This window comes from Cottoperca gobio, chromosome 14 (assembly GCF_900634415.1).
Source record: "Cottoperca gobio chromosome 14, fCotGob3.1, whole genome shotgun sequence".
NCBI lineage: Eukaryota > Metazoa > Chordata > Actinopteri > Perciformes > Bovichtidae > Cottoperca > Cottoperca gobio.
Genome location: NC_041368.1, coordinates 4,332,723 through 4,356,987, shown reverse-complemented (window position 1 = coordinate 4,356,987; position 24,265 = coordinate 4,332,723). Strand labels below are relative to the sequence as shown.

Below are 24,265 nucleotides of genomic sequence, written 5' to 3'. Positions count from 1 at the left end.
AAAAGTACGCATTATGCAGTTGAATTTTTGTGTTATTATTACTGATTCATTAATATGTAAGCAGCATTTTCATGTCGAGTTAATTCTAATAACTGTTGGGTGGGTTATAACAATACATCGTGTTTTGTATGTAAAATTCTAATTTGCAGGGTTACTATCTGTACTACAGCAAATTAATGTATGTAAGGGAAAAAGTACAATATTTCCCTCCTCGTATTAGTTACTGTGGTGGTAACATAATTAGCAACAGAGCACATTAGTATTATATTATGTTTCATCTTATTACATCCCTTGTCATAATATTTCTAAGTCAGTCTCTATTAGGCATTTAGTAACCACCTGTTTTACGTCAGCTTGTGCATGTTTTAAATTATCTAAATATGAAATTATTAGGCTGCTGTCATTGCAGTCGCATCCTGGTGCTTGTTAATTTACTTGACAATTGTAATGCAATGCATTTCATTTACCAGAAAAGCAAGGTTTTCATTCATTAAAAAAAAAAAAAAAGGTTATCAGGTAATAATTTCCATTTTAAATGAATGTTTCCCACTTGTATCAGCCAGCAAGCAGGCAGAGTGCAGCTAAAGGGATTAGAGCCACTGTCAGCAAGAGAAAGGGCAGAGGGGCGAACAGGAAATGATCATGGCCCCATGGAAACAAGTCAGAGGCCAGTGCTGCCAGTCCAGCTGCTGCAACCCAGTACTGATGGAAACAAGCAAAGTGCAAGGTCAGTAGAGCATTCAGAGAAAGAGAGAGGCTGAGCACAAAGAGTCACAAGGGAAACACTCAGAGAGATCCACATGCGGAGAGAGGAAAGAAGTTAAAAAAAGAAAAACACCAACGTAAAAACACGAATCCTCCTAAGACACACAAGACCTTCATGGCCGAGACACTAAATTTGAGTTGCTTTAGGATTTTGATTAGTTAACTAACCTTGTCTTCTCGGTTCTATGTGGTCAGGCAGAGGAGATCGGTGCATGGGTGCTCATAAATCATATGTGCTGCCGATGGTAGCTCAGACACATCGCTCAGGCATGTGGAGAAGGAGGAAGTACGCTAGTTTGATTCCCCGGCACGCCACTCCATGTAGAACCAAGGTGTTTTCTGACTCATTGAGCTTTTATTAACAGCAGCCTCCGCTCTGAAGGTGGTAATTGATTCTGGCAGAAGAGCTATGGCTCACCGTTAGACCAACATCTGAATGTAAACAAGTGGAGCCCGGCTAATGTGGAATTTCTTTATTATCTGATACGGCCATTGAAAGGAGCAGTGCCACTGCAATAGCAGAAAATAAAGAGATGGTGTCCAGGTCTGCCCGTTTATCTTCCACTCAGACAGTCCAGTTTCAACTCTCCCATATGAACACGTCCGCCACGTCAGATGTGAAGAGCAGGCAGAACTGAAAACAGCCACAAGCAAGCTGATTATCATATATCAAAACAAAAGCAAAAAACTAATAAACAAAGATGCAGTTTGAGACTCCAAAAGCACGGACATGAAATAGTGCCTCCCAGCCCAGCAGTGATTAAAAGTAAAAAGCCAGGCTGGGTCTTTCATGTGGGGACCATCTCATGTGCCCCTCTCAGCTTCAAGGCCAAAACATCTCTTTCCTCTGACTGCCGGCAACACAGACAGATAATTCCTTCCGCTGCACCAACCCAACATTTCAGCTCGGGACTTAAAGTGTCATCGCAAATAATTAGTTTCTTTTGTCTCTGCGCTGCCACGACTAACATACCTCAGTTACTCCGGTCTTTGCTTGGCATAGAGAAGGACGAATCTGAGAGCAATTGAGGTCTTGGCAATTACGGCCCAAAGAAGATTTCCGACCTTCTCCTTCTCGGAATCTATTTACCTTCGGCAGAAATCACTGATTCGCAGTTAGGGAAGAATGATTTCCTTTGCCAAGCTTTCAGTCGCAGATGTTTGAATCTAATTTTACAAATTGTATCAAAATGATACTTAGAGCAACAGCCGAAAGAGTAAAGGAGGAGAAATGAATGAACACTTTACTGACTATGTTGAGATTAAGAATGACGACGTAGTGGAGAGCTGAGACACAGTATGCATGAATGGAGAGCAGGATTTCTAACTCTTCTCGGGCAGTGCAAATGATCTCCAGCCCTCCATTTGTCCTCATCAGCCTCTATTAAAGGCGTTGAAGGGGCATCTACGCTCTGACCTTCACCTCTATAGAAACTAGCCAATTGAATGTGTGTGTGTGTACAGAGAGAACTCAGGCAAAATACAAACTCTTAACAATTCCCATTCTTTTACACCTCTCACGTCTCAACACACTCACACATGGTTCATCATTCTGATAGACCAAAGGCGTGTTTGTGCAATATTGCGAGGATGAAAGATTCAGAGAACTACTCCACAGTCCTCATCAAAGCCTCCTCAAGTACCCCAGTCAAAATAGAGCTGGACACACAGCTGCACCTCGTTGAGGGCTTGGTTGATTTAATCTGTGCTAAACATGATCTAATTTAAAGCTTATATGGCCCTTGTGTGGTCGAAGTGCAGCACAACTTCAGACAATCAAACTGATAAGAAGTGACCTCTGCTGAAAGGCCCCTAAGGGCAACATTTCTCCGTTCATCATGGTTGCCTGGCGCGCCATGTTACCTGGCACCCGCTTCTCAAGACCGGTTTATCTGCTTGTGTGTTGGGTTTCGTCAGGTTCGTTTAGTCGTTACTCTCTAACAAGGATAAAATGGGTCCTTCCCCGCTTAACCAAATTCAATGAAAGTTGTATGCAAATAAAAATGATCTCCCAGTAAGCACTCAAAGTGGTACCTCCCAAGAGATGGATGATAGGTGGGACGCCCCCAGCTCTGTGTCCACCTGTCACAGCCAGTGATTGTTGAGCAGCAGTAATTGTTCCACGCTGGCATGAAAGCCCACAGGAAATCCCTTCAACAAAACGCCCGTCCGTCTGGAATGTTGGCACCCTGTGGTACTCGAATCTCTCGGCCTGGGGCAGCACCGACCGAGCTCGAGGACCATGTGACGCAGTGAGGAATGCTGGAGGCCGATGTGGGTCGGTGGGGGAGATTGAGCTTGGTTGGTTGCAGTATAGTGATGGGGAAGCGGCAGGGTTAGTGGAGGAATTGGGGAGGGGATTTGGGGCCAGCAGCCCAGGCTGTAGTGCTAATCCCCAGTTGGCAGGCTGAGGAGAAGTGTGAGGGCCCCTGTGCTGAAGAGGCCGTCCATCACCGTAAAGTGCTCTGTATTCCTTTCTGTCAAATGTACTTGAGTGAGGGTTGTTCTGCCTTGACTCTGGGTAGAGATGCACGACAGGAAGCCCACTGATGGAGAGGTTTGGATCAATCTAATTTCCTTTCAGATTAGTGCAACTGAAAAGAAGGAAAATTCCCATTAAAAGGGAAATTTATCAGTGCGCAAGATGTCAAAATCTTCAAGCTCACATCATTTTGAAAAGCTTTAAACTTGATTTTCTTAATTCTTAAATAATTTCACTTTTGAGAAGTTGCTTCTTCTCTAGTTCTTTGTCACTTTCCAAATAAATGTTTATTGTTTGCAAGGCACACCTATCCTGACCTGATCCTTGGTGCATCTTTATATGCATGAAAAGAAGGTCATTTATACACATTCATATGACAAGAATATTTAGATGATACTGTTTAGTATGAATCAATAGCCTTCGTACCCCTAGTTGCTGAAATGATTTAAATATATACATTTGGCTTTTCTTGAAAAATAGAGATGCTAATCCCAAGGTGTCATCAAAGATGTTTTGTCACCAGCCAAGTGTCTGCCTTTGGAATCTATGATCAGGGTTGCTGAACCAGCACTGCCGTGAGTTGTGGTGCAATGTGGAATGAAGATTGTGATGCAAATTCTTCAGGGAGCAGATTTGTGTAGGAATGCACCGGGATCCAACCTCCCAGGCAACAATCTGGTTCCACTGCAGAGGAGAGTGAGGGAGAGAGGGAGAGAGGGAGAGAGGGAGAGCGGGAGAGCGGGAGAGAGGGAGAGAGGGAGAGAGAGGGAGAGGGAGAGAGGGAGAGAGGAGCGAGAGGGAGGGAAGGAGAAGTGGAAAACAAGAGAAAATAATCTGTCGTACCTCTTTATCTCAATCTGTCAAATTTAAACGGTCTGATGGGAGGAAGGAAGGCAAACTGTAATAATAAACACAAGACATGACAAAAGTGTACACCATCATTTACTCTGCGTCGGATAAACACTAAATGTGGCTCCATTGCACTGAGCAAAATAGCTGGTTGTGGAAATTCAATTCTATTCGATGTTATTGTCGTTCTACTGTGAAACAAAAAAATCAGTTCCTTGGGAGACACACTGCTTTCTAAACAACAGCAGCAAGGAATGACAAAACAAGACTAAGCGCTACAATAGTGTCCGACAGCTGGGTGATTACATAATAAAACAAACTAATAGCTAAGATTACATCTTATTGACATCCAGGTTTAACAATGACAGCTTCTTCACGTGTATTGACATGTACACAGAACAGTGCACAGAATATGTTGCACAAAACCGTACAATCTCTGCTGTTGGTCTCAAAATTAGCTGCATGAGTTCTTATGTTGGTTAGCAGACAAGCTTAGGACACACACACACACACACACACACACACACTCACACTCACAGCTTCATAATACAAACATGAACCCAACAAACAAGACCGCTCCTGTCAGTCTGCAGCTGCGCCCCCCCACAAAGTCACACAAGGCCCTGAAAGGACAAATGTTTGTTTCCCTTCTGCAGAATTAATGAGGGCATCAGTTCCTGCCACCTCCGCTCCCCTGCACCGGCAGACTGCGCCCAGCCACCGCTCTGCCTGGGCTTGAAAGCGAGAAGTAAATATTAGGACTTGACTATTTAGAAAGAGTTGGAAATGTGAAGCCCACAGCAGGGCCATGAGAGGGGCAGCAGGAGAAAGCACTGGCAGCACATCTGAAATGTGCTCCCCAGCAGGATGTGACAGAGAAGTGCACTAATTGCTTTAACCCTTCACACCTACTCGCTCCTTGTAATGGCCCTCCAGCTATTCCTCTTCAAATAAAGATTAATTCCCCCTCACCAACGTACAAACTACATTTGTTTTATTTTAATAACAGTGTGATTGGGTAACACTGAGAACAGTAATGAGGGTATGTTTGGTAAGCAGCCAGCTCGCATGTTTAGTTAGTCTAGTAAAGCCCCTTTCCCACTGGACAAAAAATCCACTAACATCTGGCTTTGTCTTCAGTTGGAAAGGTTACAATCGGCATCTATTCACAGGACAAATGTCTCTGCGGTGGTCACAGTATTTATCGGGTCCAGCTTCGATCGGCAGTGATGGAAACATGACACCTGGGTGGACACTTTTCCAGCATGATGCTATGTGACGCTTGTTGAAGTGAATATATATTAAATTGGGATTTGGCAACTTGCATTAATATTTTCTCCTCAAAGCAACCAGACTCCTTCGACGGGAACAGTCATTTTACCATGCTGATCATCGTAAAACAATTCATTTAAAATCTTCATCCATCATTTAAGTCTTTCCACTGTTCCCACAATCACCAACTCTGGTTTGAGAACTTGATAGAGAGACTGAATAAGTAACAGATATAACAAATAAGTAATCCCTGTATTTTCACTGGCCTAATTGCTGCTTTCTACGGTTTACTATCCCCGCTTTCTGGCATCTTTGTGATGTCAAACATGACACACAGGAAAAAACAGAAAGGCAAACTGGTCTGCTGGCAACGGTAAAAGAGACCATTGCCATATTTTTTGCGGAATTTACTTCATATATGCGCTCATTGTAGTGGAAAAAGGGTATATAGTAATCTGACTCCTATTGTTGCAGAGCATCTTACTGTAGTGTGTGTGAATGAGCCTGCATGTGAATTTGTTCTCTAAACTGTTCTTGAATGGCAAGGATCAATGATATTGCTAATGAGAATGTGTCATGAAACAGAGACCATGTTTAGACCTGGAAGCTACTGGTATACAGATAATATTCACATTGTCTGAGATTGGTTGTTAACTTCAATGTGTCTCAAAATGTCTCCTCTCTAATCAATACACCAAGACAATATGTACCTTCGCCTTTACAATCTTTCTTAATAAAGTGGAACTCATGTTGTTGTCAATGGAGCACCCGACACTGACTTTTATGTAAGAGAAGTCATGAAACTCTTTTGTACACATTTACAAGAGTATTTACCCATACAGGATTGTTCGGCGGTGTTGGGACAGGGGACTTGGGTGAAGCAGGTTAGTAAGGGGAAGCAGGGTGTATCTAGGAGTGGAGGAGGTGAGACTGAGTGTAGCAACAGTGACTGCTCTCCTCTTGGCTCCATCAGTGTGTAGATTTAACAGCCCAGCCGAGGCTTGAGTCCATTCCAGCTCTAAAAGAGGCCAGTAAATCAGACTGGCGTCAGGCTGCAGGTATAATATAGTGGACCTGTGGCCTGTGGCTGAAGTCTCTGGGTCAGAGGCAGCACAGCGGACGGATGTCTGCACCATCATCGGTGTTCAGAGCTCTACCTACAATAACTTGTAGAAGAAGTCGAATGTATTTTGGATAGTCACTCCCCTCCAGTGAAAGAAAAATGCACAGAAATGTTCCCCTGGGGATAAATAAAGTATTACTAGAGTTACAAAATAATATATATATATATATATATATATATATATATATATTTATATATATATATATATATATATATTATATATATATATATTTCATATATAAAGTAAACTACATTTGATTTCACATTTTGTTTTAAGTTCTCAAAGGATTTCTGGTTGATAACATATTCTGTCTTATTTTCATATTTTTTGGCATCATTTCTGTTGGTTATGATGACAAAACTTAACCAAAGTTTACAACCAGTCGGACCATCATACAGTGTATGGATTTATATCTCAACGATGAACCTGCTGAGGACAATGTTATCATTACAGATGCATTTTGAAAGAAGAAGTTAAGTTGACTTGCCATTTATATGTTGTAATATTTTGACAAAATTGAGTGAATACAAATACATTTTAAGTAAAGTTAGAGAAACTTAAAGTAGATATAATGTAAATGTATCCTAGAACTGTTTGTTTTTTACAATGAAAACTATAAAAGCAAGACCCAAGTTGTAATACACTGACATTATTATTTCATTTAAATACAGTAACCTTTTTCTTTTTTAAGCGTAAAAAGGTTTAAATAGTGTATATATAAGTATTACTGTAGTAGTATCACTGTTTTTCTGTTTTAAAGGAATTAAATGATATGATGGGAAACGATGGATACTTTAAAGTTTAAATGTTTGACAAGAAAATTGAAGCTGCTCAACGTCAGCACGAAATATCAGCCAAGATATATGTTTGTGGATTTGGCCTTTCAAAATTGGTGCAGCCCTAAATATTTCAGCACCTGTTTCACTTTCAGTAGCAGGTTATTGATGATTGATGGTGGCACATAGTTTCCAGTTGGGTATTCTTAAATCGGAAAGAAAAAACCCTCTTTTCCCATAGGCCATGTCACCAATCAGACAATTCACAAATCAAATCAGTGCTGCAAACAGTGCTAATCACGCATAATGGCTTTGCTGGCTGCCCTTCCCTCTCAGTCTTTTGCCAAATAAATGGTATTACCTCATTCAGGCTAAGAAATATGGAAGCAATTAAAGAGAAGGGGGTAAGCTGGCTACCATTCAAAATTACCCTTATGTTACAAATGAAGGAGGGATTGAAACAAATATGCGTATGTATAAAGTCCTCACATCCATTGCTTTTTCCTCCTATAAAAAATGGCTATTTTAAACGAGAGCTCAAGTTGAACGATTTGTGAGGGCAAAAGATTGATTTACTATGATGCGCTTGAGTTGCAGCAAGAGAAGAAATGTCAGAATTTTATGCCTCAGCCATTCATTCAGACAACTTGAGAGAACAGCGGCATTTAAGCAGATCGGGGGGGATTGTAGCCGTGCTCTGGGCTCATATGGTCTATCTGCCTTAAGCCAAGGCTGTGTGTACGTTTCAGCCACTCAACATCTGAGACTTGTGTTCCACTGCTCACCCGGAGTTGTCTGGGTTAACAAAATACTGAAACAAAGCTGAGCAGTGATCAGCAGCCTCCTCTACTAACTGATGCAAAATGAAAACCCCAAAGAAGAAGAAGAATTATTCTCACATTTAACCTTTGCGCCACAGTCACAATGAGAGTAGAATAATTATTATAAATAAACAGGACCCACATCTGTTCTCCATATATCAATATGTATGACAAACAAAGCAGGACACAAAGGAGTGCACAAGCTGTGCTGTACTTCAAATGAAGATCACAAATCAATACGCAGCAGGACTCTTTGTTTATTTCAAATGTTTAATTTCTTGTCTTATTTAACAATGAACTGATAAAATCTGTTCATAGAAATATTAAACTTAGAACAAATGACTCAACAATATTAATGTGTGACACATAAAAAGTTACTGTAAAACTAGCATCAAACACATTCACTGTTTCCTTTGTATGAATTGACAGATGGAAAAGAGAAGAATTAATACTTATACTAATAATATTAAGTCTTGCATAAAATCACCTCTTTGTTCTCATGTTTTCCTTAATATCCCACACATTTTTCAAATCTGCCATTAACCAGATTCCTTTGATGTGTTTGCGTGATATCCGTCAACTTGGCAGCACACGACAGCTGACTGTTTGACGAGGATATTAACAGGGGAAAGAACTTCAAGCGGGGTGATGAAATGCAAAGCCAATTGGCCTGACGCCTTGACTGATCTGTGGTCAATGTGGGGGGGCCAGCCCGCTACATTTATCAGATCATCACTGCTGATCTAAATGCCGCTGGCAGGTGAATGCTTTTCCTCATTGGTCCGCTCACTCTGGCCTTAAACGGTGTCAGGTTCAGGGTGGCTAAAACAGTCTCTGCCATATTCTCCAGATACGGCAGACTTCACAGGACACACACACACATATACGTTGAAGACCCTCTAAAACTGTGACTGAAGTCATCTTTACATTTGTGACCCTGAATACTCTCCTTGAATTATACCCTGAGGTTTACATTGTGTAACTCATCCAGACACTGGGTAAACACGGCGGTGTTTCACTGATCTTCATGTGAATAAAGCCGTGCCGCTGCCCTCTTTAACCCCTCTCAGTAATGTTCAGTTAGTTCTCTGTTTTTGTCCTCTGGGTTTGTTGACTGGTGCAGCCTGCTCTGTCGGCCCCCTGGCCAGATTTACTGTGATTACACGGACCAGTGTTTACTTTTCCCAGCGTACTTAGCTCGCTTTTCTTTTATTCATATTAATTCAGTCTCGCTCTTTCTCTCTCCACGGCTCTTTTCATCTGTCCTCCCCTTGATAGTTTATACTGAGGTTCTGCCATCCAGATAGGCACTGATTCACTGTGTACTTTTATCTGTTGCAGCAGTTTAAAGACGAGTTTAGTCTGAAGATGAACAAATGAGTTTTTATCTCAAACAATGTGGCATGTCGTTTAACTCATATAAACTAAAGCTTTTACTTGTGTGGAGGATGAACCACTCTAAAAGAAGTTACCCTGATTCAGTTGAACAGAGTTTTATAGACTCTGCAGAAATAATATGATAGAGATGTTTAACTGTGGAAATGTAAATGAAAGGAATCATCTAAAATATTTTGAGTTCAGCTTTAAAACACGAGTTTGATTCATGTGCCTACATATGGCCAAGCTCTTCAGCTGTTCACTGTACCGACCTTAGTCACACACATACTACGACTTGTGTTCTACATTGAATTGTAGGCTTATTGTGATTACCTCACTAACGGAAAGCTGAAAATCTGCACTGTAGCTCAGCTCCTGTTGGAAATGTGTGACTGTAGGGGTTTTATTCTGCCATTAACAACTCACACATAACACACGTGTGTCCACATATTCACAAAACAACAAAAAGAAGAAAACCAAAACAAAGGACACATGGGAAAAATTAAAGCTGTAAATAGAATAACACACAAACAAGATGTTGTGCATAAAAGTGAAGAATGACACAGGATAAATGTATTAAAAGTGAATATAATTATAACGGTGAAATCTTTATTTGTATTCACTTCGATCAAATTAGCTTCCAGCTGAACACCATAAACTCCCAGTGGTGTCACTGCTCCTCCAACATCCTCTGGTTTGTCTCTATCTAGAAAGGTGTACACACACACACACACACACACACACACACACACACACACACACACACACACACACACAAAAGGGCCTTTAACAGCACATACTGCTGGGTTTCTTTTTTCAGAGGGTGGAGGGTAGGGTTGTGGGTGGGGTCCACAAAAGTCAATTTACAGTACGGGTCAGTACATCTGAAAGCCTTTACCACTTCAGCCAAATTCTTTGTCTTCCTCATTCACAGCTAGTTATCTAGACCGCATGCTTCACAAAGGCAATTGGCATTATATTGTCCGGGCTGACATTAACCCCTGATATTTTCACTGCTCTCCATTAAAGTCTTCTTTTCCTTCTCAATTACCAGGCAATTCCCACAGAGCGGGGGGGTCACACCAACCACAGAGAGATACTTAGATACTTTCTGACAAAGAAAGAAAAGAAACATAAACTGCAGCGGCGATTAGTTCCCTTTTTTTGTCGTCTTTACTTCTGTTTTGTCTTCGTTTCGAACACAAAGGACTTAACAGCCGAGATAAGGGCCGCTCCTAAGCTGTTTTTTAACTGATCCCCGCCAAAATGGCAACCCATTCATGTCCCATTTTCCACACAGTCACTCATCCGCACCGCCACAGCTTTGTGTTGACAGAAAAAAGGAAGAATGTGGACTAAATTAATGTTAGCAACAGGCTCATAGTATAAGCACATGCAGGCCTTACATGACATGTTTTATTGTGTGGACTATATCCAAGTGAGATATTTCAGAAGGGTTACACTGAGGTCAGCTGAATAGTTGCACGGCGTTATGATAACAATGGCTGCTCAGAGGGTCAGTTGGCTAGGTTCAGCATGTCCAGACAAAAGCAGGTCAGACTTAAGATGCTATCTACTCTTAAGAGGCATGATACTTCTCTTTTAAGTGTTGAAAATGCCACATGGTATTTCTGTGTGACAAAGAATTTCTCAGCCTTCTCAACATTTACATGAGCACAATCTTGTAATTTCCTGATTGAGTACATTTTTAAACCTGAATAAAATTGACGGAAGATTAAAAAAGTAATTTTGTCAGACATATCACGGTTCTTAGCGCGGTGCTTTGGAGTTCAACTAATTCCCTAATTGTCAGCAGTTTTTCAAAAGTGCTTTAAACATTCCATTAAAGTATTTGACACTTAAAATATACCTTTTAAAAAACAGATGGCTTTTTGTGGCACATTTACTCAACGTGTTACGAGTAACATCCATGCATCTTGCATGCATACTCACTTACATACGAGCATGGCTTTGGTGTCCTCATCAGCACTTTTTCATCCACTGGTGGTCCTTCAACTCTGCCTGAGACACCTGTGTTTGAGGACAGCGTGCAAGTCCTCAATCAGCATGTGAGGCTTCACATTTCTGTAGCAGTGAACCCAGTGACAGACTCACACACACACACACACCCTATTCTATCCAACTGCCAGGCTGTGGAATGCCAGTGACTGAGCAGTCCTTGAGGCTGTCGACGGACAGGCCTGTGAGCAGACAGAGCAGACCCCCGCTCACCTGCACACAGCTGGCAGAAAGACCACCATACACTGTGTCCGTCCTCGCAGCCGGTTTCTGCTTCTAGACTGCGGCTATACAACAACAGCCACTGATCAAATCTTTATAGGACTTCTTAGAGTTCATTGTTCACTTACTCCCCTCGGTCAAATTGTTTCCATTCATCGTCTTTGGTGGAACATTAAAGAGGTTTTTGTATCCAGAGTCCTATTTCTTCTCATTACCTTAAATAGATGTGCCTAATCAACCTATGTTTGTATCCACAAATAAAATAAAATGCAATGGTCAGCGGCGAAACAAGTCCAGTATCTTAAAATGGCCACTAAAATCTAAATGGCTGGTGATAATATTCCCCTCAGCCTTGTTTTTACAGGTATGCAGGGTTGTTTTGGCCGTTTCTGTGTGCATCCACAGGCTAGGGTCAAGGAGTGTTCCAGCTCCAGTGAGTGTGTGGCTTGTGCAGGCTGGTGCTGCGATGTATCATGTGAGTTCACAGCATGGGCCCTACATCTTCCACAGCTATTTCTGTCAAAGTAAAATCATGAGAACCACTTTAACCAACACACGGCTGGCCAGAGGGTAGTATCTGCAGCGCCAAGTCTGTGCCCTCCGACAGCCAGCAGTCTGGCTATATGTTCAAAATAAATTAGGTTTCTGTATTTGTTTTTTAATTTGATGTTTGTCCATTGGAGGTTTGGCTCTCAGACGGATGAGTGTTTGACTGTTTAAGCCGTGATAGGAGTGACAGAAATCCCTTTGCAATGGCCTTTGTGAGGAGGTGGAATGTCCAAACAAACACTTTCCCAGGGTTTGGGTAATTCAGACTGCGATCCCAATAGGCTGTCAGGTTGAACCCTGCACCTCATTACTAAGCTGATTTACAATCACATTGTGCTATAAATTCTGGTAAAGTCTTATTTTAGAACGCTAGGATTTGCACTGAATTACAGTTAATGTTGCTTGGTAAAAAGATTATTAGCAATTTACATGTAAAGATGAAGTGAAGATCATTTCATTATTTTATAAATACTTCTTTCTTTATTTCAGTATACAAAATAACAGTATGTACATCCACACAAAAGTGGTTTACAAAATCCACGAGTTCAGCTCATATGCTATGAAAAATAGAATATATTTTGAACTGCATGTCAGACATAAAGGAGATAATGCACCATTTCACAAAGTCCTTAATGCTCTTCTCTCAATGCACAGGGATGCAGGATGTCAAGATCCACATAAGACACATGGTGAGAGTCCAAAACGTCAACCACAAACCTTCCAGGATTGAAATGCACTTGAAGTTCCCTTTGTGTTCCTTTTTCCCCTATTGTCCGTTGCTGAAGAGGAAAAAAGTTTTAATAGTACCTAAATAAGTACCCCGAGGATCCATCAGAACCCTTCCATTTCCGTGGAACGAAGCCAAAGATAAGTCTGTCGAGTGAGGGGAAAAGACAATCCCTCTGCTCCAGCATAAAATCCAATATTATTTCTATTTATTAGAGATATAATAAAATAGACTTTCAACATCCCTGTTAGGGGGATTTATAATCATTAACAAGAAAAAGGAAATACCCAGGAGGACGGCGGTCTTCACATAAACTGGCGCTGTCGCCACACTCTCCTCGTCCAGGTTTGTGAAGCGAAGAAGCTTAGAAGGCCAATTAGCGGTTTGGAGATTCGATACAAAAATGATACTGACACAAGAATAGACCACTTCTTGTTGAGATACACATGCTAAAGCTTAAGACAAAAGTAAGCCTTCTTGGTATTGTAGTGCTTTGGTTAATCTTTAGCCTCGGGTGGCTGGGTACAAGTAGAGGACTGCTGGTAGGGCCGGCAGTGGCGCAGACTCATTTGCAGACGTATCTCTCCACGATCCGCTCGCACTTCTTGCAGGTGACGTAGCAACACCAGTGGTACTTGCAGTGGCAGCGCTCCACCAGCTTCTCTGTGTACGGGTTGTAGCCACGGCCGCAGCACATCAGGTCACAGCTGTCACTGCCGAGGGAGGTTTTGTTGCACTGCCTGAAATTAGCATAGACAAAGAGGGACAATGTTAAATGATATATACATACTATACATTTATTTATATATATATATATATATATATATATATATATATATATATATATATACATTTGTTTCAGCAAGATGCACCAACCAGCTATGAATGCTAACATATTTTCAGTTTGGTTTCCTGCCTAAGACAATTAGGTTTACAGCTTCATTCTAAAATATGTTGTACAGAGCCCACAATAGTCCTTTAAAAGTGCTTGACCGTCCTGTGGGCCTCAACCTTTTGAGCAGTGGACGCTTGGGAGCCTCTCATTTCAGAAGCTTAAAGCATCTTGAATGAGCAGAGAACAGCCCCACCATAAATCACACTGAATACACAGGGCTGCCCTCCCTTTCTTTAGCCTGTCTTCTCCACATAATTGCATTGTTTTATGATGGCAGAGTGTTAATGACCAGTATGGTGAGGGAGACACAGAGGCTGCTGCGGGAGCGAAGGAGGAGGAGGAGGGACAAGACTCACTAAGAGTGTAAGACAGGTTTATTACATCGGTGGGAGCTGGGAAGTAGACAGAAACCCCACACAGTTATGTTTTGTCAGGAGCGAGATCTCGTTGTATCACTGCTGTGCTGTAAGTGGAGAAAGAGGACAGGACTGTAGTTCACATCTGCTGGTTTAAGTAATGTAATTTAAGACTACAGCACCGGCTTCAACAGCAGTCCTCTTCCCAGGGTCATGACACTTTTTGGTACCAGTGATCACATTTTATCCATTAGGAATTGCTGCTAAAATGAACTTTCGCTGTCCCTCGTTACATCTCTTAGGTCATGTGCATAGGTCAGAGCTAGCAATGTTTATGATCAGACCTCTCCTTAAGTGGCCACCACACGTATGGAAACTAGAAGGGCACTCGGAGAGCGCAGACCTCCACCAAGGCTGTTTCCATGAAATGAAAAATATGCGTGTCTGTCCCGTGATTTGGACCCGCGCCAACATCGGGCAAGTAGGTTTCCCCTAATTCTGCTGACAAACAAACCAACAATGCAAACCGAATACATAACCTCCTTGGCAGAGGTAATAATTGGTACCCACGCACGTACAATCAGTTCCTCATACACAAACATCCATGTCACGCGTTCGTGTAATAACAGCAGCAAAGTGGGTGCCTCATGATTTGGCAAAAGCACTAATGTTGCAGACTGTGTGTGGCTGCTGTGTTATCAGGCTGCAGACAAGGGACACATTGGGAACAGTGAGTGTGCTTGACATGAAGCATGTCTTCTGGTTATCTGGAGAGTGGCCTATGATATCACAGTCATATGATGTATGACATTTATAATGTACAACAACATTACGTGCCATTTCACTTTTTATCCTCAACCATGGCTGCTGGCTGTTGACCTTGAATCACGCTAACATACATGTGGATGTACAAAACGTTGCATGTATTCTTATAAAGTGCAGTATGTTGGTTAAACAATCAGATGATCAGTGGGGTAATGTCGGTGAAATGATATGAGATCAGGTTTTTATATTAACAGAGAAACTTAAGCAACCACATTCGTCATCCTCACAAAATGGGCCTCCTGTGTCGCCTGAGACACGACCTGTCCTTCTCTGCAACGCAGTGATGGAAAATTGTGTGATGTTTCTCTAATGTCAGATCTCAGACTGAGTCAGACCCTCAGACAAACGAACTCCTTGCTGCCCACTAACTTCTCACAGAGCTCAAAGCAGCAGCCCGCAACACTGTCCCAACTAAAACACTGGAGCTGAGCGGTGTAAATACACTTTTATCTTTAGCGGACCATTTCTCCATTTGTGTGGCCCTCTCCAATCGATATCAGTTTGAGTGCACTCAGTCCTAAGAATAACGCCATTAGTCATTAGATAGCTGGACAAGGACTCCAGTCACACACAGTGGCCTTTTCACTGACACATGCTCCGACAAGCCACAGACGGAGCACTCTCAGGGGCCGCTGCTTGTTATCAGCCAGCGTCCACACGGTGCCACCAGGCAGGACGGCACAACATCCTGACATTCAGGATTGGTCATTTCCTATTTCTGTCAGCTGTACGGGTCTGTCACTGATATGAGTCGTGCTAATAAATCTAACACCAAACCAGAGAGAACTATCACTCTTTTTCTCACACACTCACAGTCGAGCACGATGCTGTGACGTGGCAGTCTCACCTGTCCTGTGTGCCAACAGCGCCCTGTTTGTCATTCTGAGAACAGAAGTCCGGAGAGCTCTGCAGGTAGACCAGCTCGTTCTCCCTCACTGGCCTGATGTCAATGTCTTTGGGTACCAGCTGCTTGCGTGTGCCCATGGGCCGGTGAACCACTTTGGTGGCAGACAGGTACTTAATCTTCAGGTCCATGGCGATCTCCCTCAAGTCTTGCAGGCCTCTCCAGCAGGTCCTTATGGAGCAGGAGCCGGACACACCATGACATTTACACTTCATCACCAGCGCGTCTCTCAATGCCTACACATGAGGACAGAGAGGTCAGAGGTGGATAGTGCTCAATCTGTGTGGGATTGACATTCATACAAATAGGATACAGTAGCTACAAGTTAGGCATATAAAACTAAAATAAATACATTTATCATTTTAATTGTAGTGTCCAGTTTAAATATATATATATATATATATATATATATATATATATATATATATATTTAAAAACACATTTTTGCACTTATTTTAAGACAAGATATGGCGATATTGCTTACTTGTCTTCCGACTTCACTGTTGTGTAGATGCATCAGTTTGTTGGCATGGGAGCCTGCACGCTTCATCTTCATGGGGGCATCGGAGAACTTTGAGCCCATGATCAACCCGTAGTGCAGGTTGTCAGCGCAGCCACCCCAGCGATAGCCAGGCTCCGGGATCTCTGCAGGAATAGGACCACACGAGCACAGCCGCAAATCTCCAGAAGTGCACGCCCGTGCTATGGTGTGGCTGATGGTTGCTGCGGACAGGGCATAGACAAATGCAGCCTCTCTTGTTCCTGTTGACAGAAAAGGAACCCAGATTATATTGGTAAAAAAGTAAGCCCATTCCTGCAAACTGACATTCACAGATCATTTTCTCTAGAGTTTAATGCTAACTCTGAAGCACAAAATATAGTCTTTAGCCGTTATTAGGGCTGCTAATAACAATTTATTTGTATTATCAAAGACAGTGACGTCAGTCTTGTTTTGTCCTACCAACAGTCTAAAACTCCAGTTTGCTATCACACAAGAAAAATATAAAAAAATAAAATTCTACAATAGATATTTTTTCTGTTGATTGATTAATCGACTAATCGTTTGTGCTCTAGTGATTAGTTGCAAACGCCTGTTACACCGCCAAACAGCATGCTTGGTACATCTGGCTGTCCATCAATGGCTAAAATGTTAACTGTTACACCACTCTCTGTCGCTCGCTACAGTACATGGAAGAACAGATAAAGAAAGAGAGTCCAGAGATCTACGGGACATTTGTCATTTTCTCAACAGCTGGGCGTATTGTGCAGGACCGAAGGAAGTGCAGTGTCAAGTGTGAAGTTGTTTGGATGAACGGTTCTCGAGAAAGCTGCAAGCAGCTCTACCGGAGGCCAAGCAATCGGTTTGCAACAGGCACGTTTTGAACGGGCACTGCACTGGTACATGAAATAACATTCACGCAATATTGGCAAATACCCGTACAGTGTGTGAATATCTTGTCTCATTTTGTTAAGGTTCAGTGAGATTAGTCTGTTTACTTTTGTCCCATTTGGATGTGTGCACTCTGTACAATGTAACGATGGAATCCAATGAACCACTTCTGCTGCTGTGTAATCCATTTATCTGCTATTTCCTTCTCCGTGTTCTATTGTCTCGGTGGAAAAAACAAACTGAGTGCACAAAATGAAGCTATCAAACACAGTGCATCACCGCTCCTGCTGTAACGCAGAGTGAGCACTGAGGTAATTGGTGGTGATGTGTGTACACAGAAAGCACATGTTAAAGGTCCTGGAGCAATTGGAAGTAAAGGAAGAAGTCATGTATTTGGGCTGGTTAGATCAAAGCTACCCCTCCACAGAGATGAGCCATTTCCTGTTCAGGGCACTGTTCATTTGGCAAATGGCAGCTTTCTCAGAGCGCTGCACAGCCCCCCCTCCCCCCTCAGTCTCTGTCTGGCAGAAACAGTGAAGTCAGACTGCAATGCAAACAGGCCTGCAGTACGATAATGTTGTGGATTTCAGAAATAAGCCAATTTTTATATCCTACAGAATTAACGCATGTTGAATGTGTCTTCTCAAATAACAGCTTCAGTTCACGTCCCTGGTAAAGGCTCCACAGGAAATGATGGAATCATTTGGCTGGTAGCAACACAGTGTAAAGATGAGGCAATGTGTCATCTTAAAACTATAAATCATTTTTGAAAAGGACATCATTCTGTATTAAAGTTCTTTAAATAGCATGTTAATACATACAGATTCATCTATTGTGGCATCTGAGTATTTATTGAATGTGAAGCATGACTCTTGTGGGTAAAAAAACTTGGAGCGACTCTTTGAAAACAACAGCGTTTAACTGTTTATGGTCATACCTCGGTCGAGGTCTGGCGGATACTTTGTAGCATCACTGGGGATGTCAATAGAGGAGCAGTTCCAACGCATATCAGAAAAGGTCTTCTGACATGTCTTCTTGACTTCGCGGGCAGCTGTGATAATGGTTTGCATGAGCTCCAGGTTGCTGCGGCACAGCTGAGCTTGGGAGGACACCATGCCGGGCAGCAGCTTACAGTGCTGGGTCTGGTTGATGTGTAAAGATGCAGGGGCATGTGATAGCGACCTGTAGAGAGGAGGGGAGGGGGGGGGGTCAACAGAAACAAGAGGTGTTGGTCAGTATGCATTATACAATACATGACAATGTTAATAATCACGTTTATGGGAATGAGGAGCTGTGAGTTGTAGTTAAAGTTGTGTGTTACATTTCAAGCCTCTAAGACACGTCCGAACAAACAATTAGAAACATTGAAACAGATAATGCTTCAGGCAGGGAAATATTGTGACGTGTTACAGAGAAGAACCGTCTTATCAGAGTGAAAGTCCCAAAAGAAAATCAGCCGAGGATTCATAAAATATAAATGACACATTCTTGACGAAGGCCTTTTCTTTTTGTCAAAGCACAGAAGAGAAGATATTCCAAAAATATATAAAAACCCACTAAATTCAGATCCACAGTCAGATGATGAACTACGTAGATGCTTTGCATTTGCAGTTTCCACCACAGAAAGCGTCGTCCCCTGTGGCCTCAGTTTGACATGAATCATGTGTTTACAGACTATTAAAGGGTGCACTCATTTGAGTTAAACATTTTAAACTTATTGAGTATTAACTTAATAGAGAAACCGCAGGCAGAGCAGGTTAGCTCTGATCTCTGCTTTCTGTGCTTCGCAATCTGTTGAGAGTTCGTGAGAACCAGGCAGCGCCGCCTGCACCTTGGCCTGTTTTGCATTAGAGGCCGAGGGGCCGCCACTCTGTGCCCAATGGTAAGCTGTGACTCCACTGGGCTGGTGGTAACCCAGCACTCACAGGTGTTTACAGCTGCATCTGTTTTGCATTGCACCGCTGTGCATTATCAAGACTGTAAGAGCTTAGATTTAGCACATGCCATCCCAGCTCTCATGGGCACATCTGCTTAAGTGAGTATTACAGCCACTCATTCTGATAAGAAGCCGTGGATATTAAGTTTTCACAGTGCTCAGACATAAGGCATGGGGATAAAAACTCTGATGAAGAAACATGAACATGCAAACTGTGAAGAAACCCCCAAAGCGTTTATAAGAATATGAAAAACAATACCGTGAAAAACTTAAATTGAAACATAAACAAATTCAAAAAATAGCAACTTGGGAATTTTATGGGCTTTCCCAAATCTATGTGAAAATTATTGTTTACTTTTACCATAAAAACAGCGTGGTGCAATCAACATTTGTGTCAACATTTATGGCTTTGCAGCGCGCTATTTTTACATTGATTGAGGCCTAACTAGACTACACACACTGGGACTGTCTGCGCCACCATGACGCCTTGTCAGCTCCATCTTATTCTATTCTTATCTTCTTATTATTACACAGCAGGGGTACATTTGATCTGAGATCTTGGAACTGAAATAGGCACGCCATCTCCCGTTTACTGAATCCGCAATAAAGTTAATAAAACAAAAAGGTTTCCGTTCATAACTTGAAGAACTGCCAGCCAATCTACTGTCCCCTTCATCAGATACACATGTACAGAACACAGAGCCTCTCCCTCGATCAGGAGCAACTCCAGGAATGTTGGGGCCCATTTCAAAGCTGCCACGGGCCCTCCCCTCCATAAAACAGTGAAACATGCAGAAAAGAGCCGCACAATATCGCATATCTTCATTGCGTCATCTGTTTGGACACTGTTTGAACGTAAAGATGGTGAAAGGCCTACAGAATGAGTGGGCGCCACTGCTGAGAATACTTACAGCCATTTGATGCCAGAGCAGACCTGAGACAGCAGCAGAACCGTGAGCACACCAAGAGGCAGGACATAAGAGCTGCTCCTCATGGTGGGACAGTGGCTCCAGTTCACACAGGACGCAAACACAAAGGGCTGTTGGGCTTCTTGGCTCAGATTCAAAAGTCAACTCTCATGGCACGGCGTCCTCTTCTAAACCCTGTAATAAATAACATTAATTATACCAATGACTTGGCGATGCCACAACATGCCAGTTGTAATATTTTTAATATTTTTACTTAATGCGTGGAATTGAATATTGTTAAAGAACCACTGTGTGAGCTGTGTTAACCTGACACGGTTACACGATCATTTAAAAACAGATCAAATCTGATGGCAGAAAAATTGAATGAAGACATTTTATTTTAGTTCTACATCAGCAGTTTCAAACATTATGAACACAATAAATAAATAAAAACTACGTGATAGAAAAAATGGAAATGGGCGACATTGTCGTGCTTTGTAAGAAATACTTTTCACTAACACTAATGTAAACATTGAGCACACTGTAAAGATAATCCATGGTAATGCAGCTCTTCAACCTCTTTCTACATGCAAATAAACAAGGAACAAGACAATTAATAGCAACGAAACCTTCAAGACAAAGAAATCTCTTACATTTTCATGAAGGCTCCAGTGCTGGAGGCCTATCTGTGGTGCAGATTGTGTGTCAGTAAGCACAGCGCTGACTTTCCTCTGTGAGTCTGAAATGACTTTATTCTACTTTCTTTTGTTTTGAAGCCGCATGGTATTTACAGCAATAGAGTCATAATAACATAGCTGATCGCTCTATTTAATATCCTGTATTTGGTGGTGAGGTTTAATTTAATTTTCTATAGCAGGGGTGACCAAACGTTTTCCGTTGTAGGGTCAAAACTGAAACTTAATAAGGGTGAGCCACGTGCAAAAAACAAGCACCTATTGTATTAAGATGCTAAATAGCTACTACAACTTCCTTTAATAGAAATGCCTTGTGTCTGTGTGCTACTGACTTTGCCTCCATTTATTTTCTTACACCCGTCACATCAAACTGACTTTCTGCACAAAGTGCACTCTACCAGCCACACTCAGACTGTGAAATTAGGGCTCCAACATATTTAAAGAACATGTTTACCTCACAAAAATAAAATAACATAAACAGAAATTTGTATACTTTTTTTTAAATTAATAAAAAATAAAATAAAAATTAGTTTGAAACATTTGCAGGGCCAAAACGAACCTTATAGCTGTCCATCTTTGGCCCCCGGGCCCCACTTTGGGCAGCTCTGTTCTATACAATCACATGAGCTTTTGCTAAACTTTAAACCAGAAACATTCAGACAAAGAATATGTATTTCTTCTGATTTAACTAGTTGGTTCATTGCGCCGATATGTTAGTGTCTGTGATTGAATTCACCTCTGCTTCCCTTTGAAATATGTGAAGAATTTGAGATGGAGTGGGATCAGCGCACAGATCAACGCAGTAATCTCCATCAGAAGCATTATCTGATAAGGCTGTGAGCTGTTGATAAGAGAAGTCTTTGAAGACAGCTTAAACTGAGCACATTAAAACTGCTGATGAAGGGCTTTTAAAGCACGAGTCCTGCTGATTGGCGGAGACTCGTTCGAAACTGTGATGATAATTATTTAAATGAGCTAACTGAAACTCATTTCACTCGGCCAACTACTTTCAAGCAGCAGGATTCTGACCTGCGGGCTAAAGAAGATTACAGAATGTAGCCTATCCTATACGATAGATTAAACGTCTAATATTTCCTGAGAATTTACAGTCTTTTTTCCGCCGCTTGTCGTCAGATCTGTTCACATAAATCGCGGCCTCATGTGGATTAACTGTTTAAATGTACATTTGGCCGAAGTGGGCTGAATGGCAGCTCCTGTTTCCCCTCAAAGATAATGGCTGATAGCCTCACACTCACACACCATCCGATGTGTGTCTCTCACCAAACCAAGATAAGCTGTGCAGGGCGCACCGAGTGGACTGTTGATAATACTTCCTAATGAGCGGGGGGGGGGGGGGGGGGGGGGTCTAATTAGTGGAGATTAACTAACGAGGTCGGACAAGGATATTTCGATCATAGCCTATAATAATGTTGTTTGCCAATCTGCTTGTGAAGACATAAATGTTCACTCTAGACACAAGTCCTAAACTGCCCTGAACTTGTGATATCTGATAGTTTACATGAAATTAAAAAAACAATAAGTAAAGTGGAATAAAGGCTCATTTGATCAGATTTATTTCCCCATCATACATTTGAAATACATCTCCCCACACTCTTTTAGCAGATAACTCCTCTACAGCCAAGCTATGACGACAAACAATCATTTTAGTATTCACTCCAAACATTACACCTATCTCTCAAACACACACACACACACACACACACACACACACACACACACACACACACACACTAACATCGGCCAAACAAGTTTCACCTCACCTTTAGCCGCGGCGCTCAGCTTTCACAGTTGAATAAAACCAGACAAGAACAAAAGTGTCAGCAGGTCGGAATATCCTTTCAGAGTGTTGTCTGTGTCGGTATCAGCCTGATGCATGAGTAAAATCCAGCATGGGGTGGAAGAACATCTCCGGACAGGTACGCATGGTGTGTGTCGGAGCGGTGTCGGTGAGTGTGTGAGTGTGAGTGGGACAGACAGAGAGAGAGAGGCTTGAGAGAGAGAGTGAGCCTGAGTGGGGGCAGACTCAGCTTTAAAGAAGGCTACCCCTGCCCTCCTTTGATCTCACTGCTGATGTCAGACCAGCATTAGCATAAGAAAGCTCTCAGCACCGGGACCAGGACCTCGGAAATACTTTAAGTATTGCAGTTGGACTGATATCCTGGAGAACATAATCTGGACTAGACCCATAATATACACAAGAAAGTGGAGTGAGTTATAGTGTGTCAGTAATGATGAATAATCCCCACACTGACATTATTTTAATGGTACTTATATAGCTGTGTCAAACTCCCATAACATACCATTAAAGAGTCCTGGAATTCTCAAAGGACACTTTGTAGTGACCTTATCACTATGTTTAATAGTAGCCTATATTATCGTGTCATCAATTAATCTATAAATAATACATGGCTTTAAAATATTAGAGTTAGATTAGACTGGTACAAAAATATAAACCCTAATAAATGTCCCTGCATTACAATAATATTTATTTTCTCAGTAATCTTTAGTTTTGCAGTCTTCTTTAGAAAATGGTTCTACTGTCTTTTTACATGGTGCACGGCTAAAACAGTAATAATAATAATATAATATATAATACATAAATAAGGAAGTTGGCTTTAGCACTACAACACGGCTCACAGTGAGACATTCATAAATTATGAATGATTTCATATTTAATTCTTAAGATATTTAAAGATACACAGATACATACTGAGTGCATTGGTGCTTCTATTGCCCAAAACACTGACCTCACACAAGACGTGTACTGTATCTGTTGATTTCAAATGTGCAGCCGGATGGAAGAAATATGAAATAATTGAATCATTCTACAACAATTACTGAAAATGTCTTTGCCTCGTGCTTTTCATCCAAAACCATTTAGAAACGTTATGTTTTACATTCAAATGTTGTTGCATTGTTTCTGCTTCTTTTGTGCGCCTGGTGCTGCGGTTAAACTCTGCCCTGCCTTTGTAAGCACATTGCCTTCAAAATAGATGTTTCTAAAAGTATTGTTTAACGCAAATTTCAAAATCACAGACTTTTATCTTTACTCAAATATAATGTATTTTTTTAGATATTTGACATTGCAATAGTTTCCAATTTGAAATGTGATCCATGCTCTGAATTCACTGCGGCACTAACAAGCTCATTTTTTAAATTTGTGTGGAATCCATATAAAAGTTACAATATATTGTAATACAATGTGACATGATATTGTGGTATTTTAAGTACACACATGCGCACACATATGCTATCGAACATGTTTTCTTTACATTTAAAAAAATAAATAAAACCTTCTTAGAGTCACATAGTTTTCCTGCGTTGGCTGATTCCTTTAAATATGAACCACACT

At 41.6% G+C, this 24,265-nt stretch overlaps 1 protein-coding gene across 2 annotated transcripts; it reads right to left on the bottom strand.

The window, feature by feature from the left end:
- Positions 1 to 12,774: 12,774 nt before the first annotated feature.
- Positions 12,775 to 22,848, bottom strand: wnt11 (wingless-type MMTV integration site family, member 11). Of its 2 annotated transcripts, none has more exons than XM_029448443.1 (6): positions 22,674 to 22,848; positions 20,201 to 20,392; positions 18,291 to 18,535; positions 16,448 to 16,725; positions 15,907 to 16,199; positions 12,775 to 13,723 (listed from the first exon to the last, which is right to left on the bottom strand). In XM_029448443.1, the coding sequence occupies exons 2-6, from the start codon at positions 20,281 to 20,283 to the stop codon at positions 13,549 to 13,551; spliced, it is 1,074 nt and encodes a 357-aa protein (XP_029304303.1). In that variant the 5' UTR covers positions 20,284 to 20,392; positions 22,674 to 22,848; the 3' UTR covers positions 12,775 to 13,548. The 2 variants fall into 2 exon arrangements, with proteins under 2 accessions (XP_029304303.1, XP_029304304.1); XM_029448444.1 differs by having other exon boundaries at positions 13,679 to 13,772.
- Between the last annotated feature and the right edge of the window lie 1,417 nt (positions 22,849 to 24,265).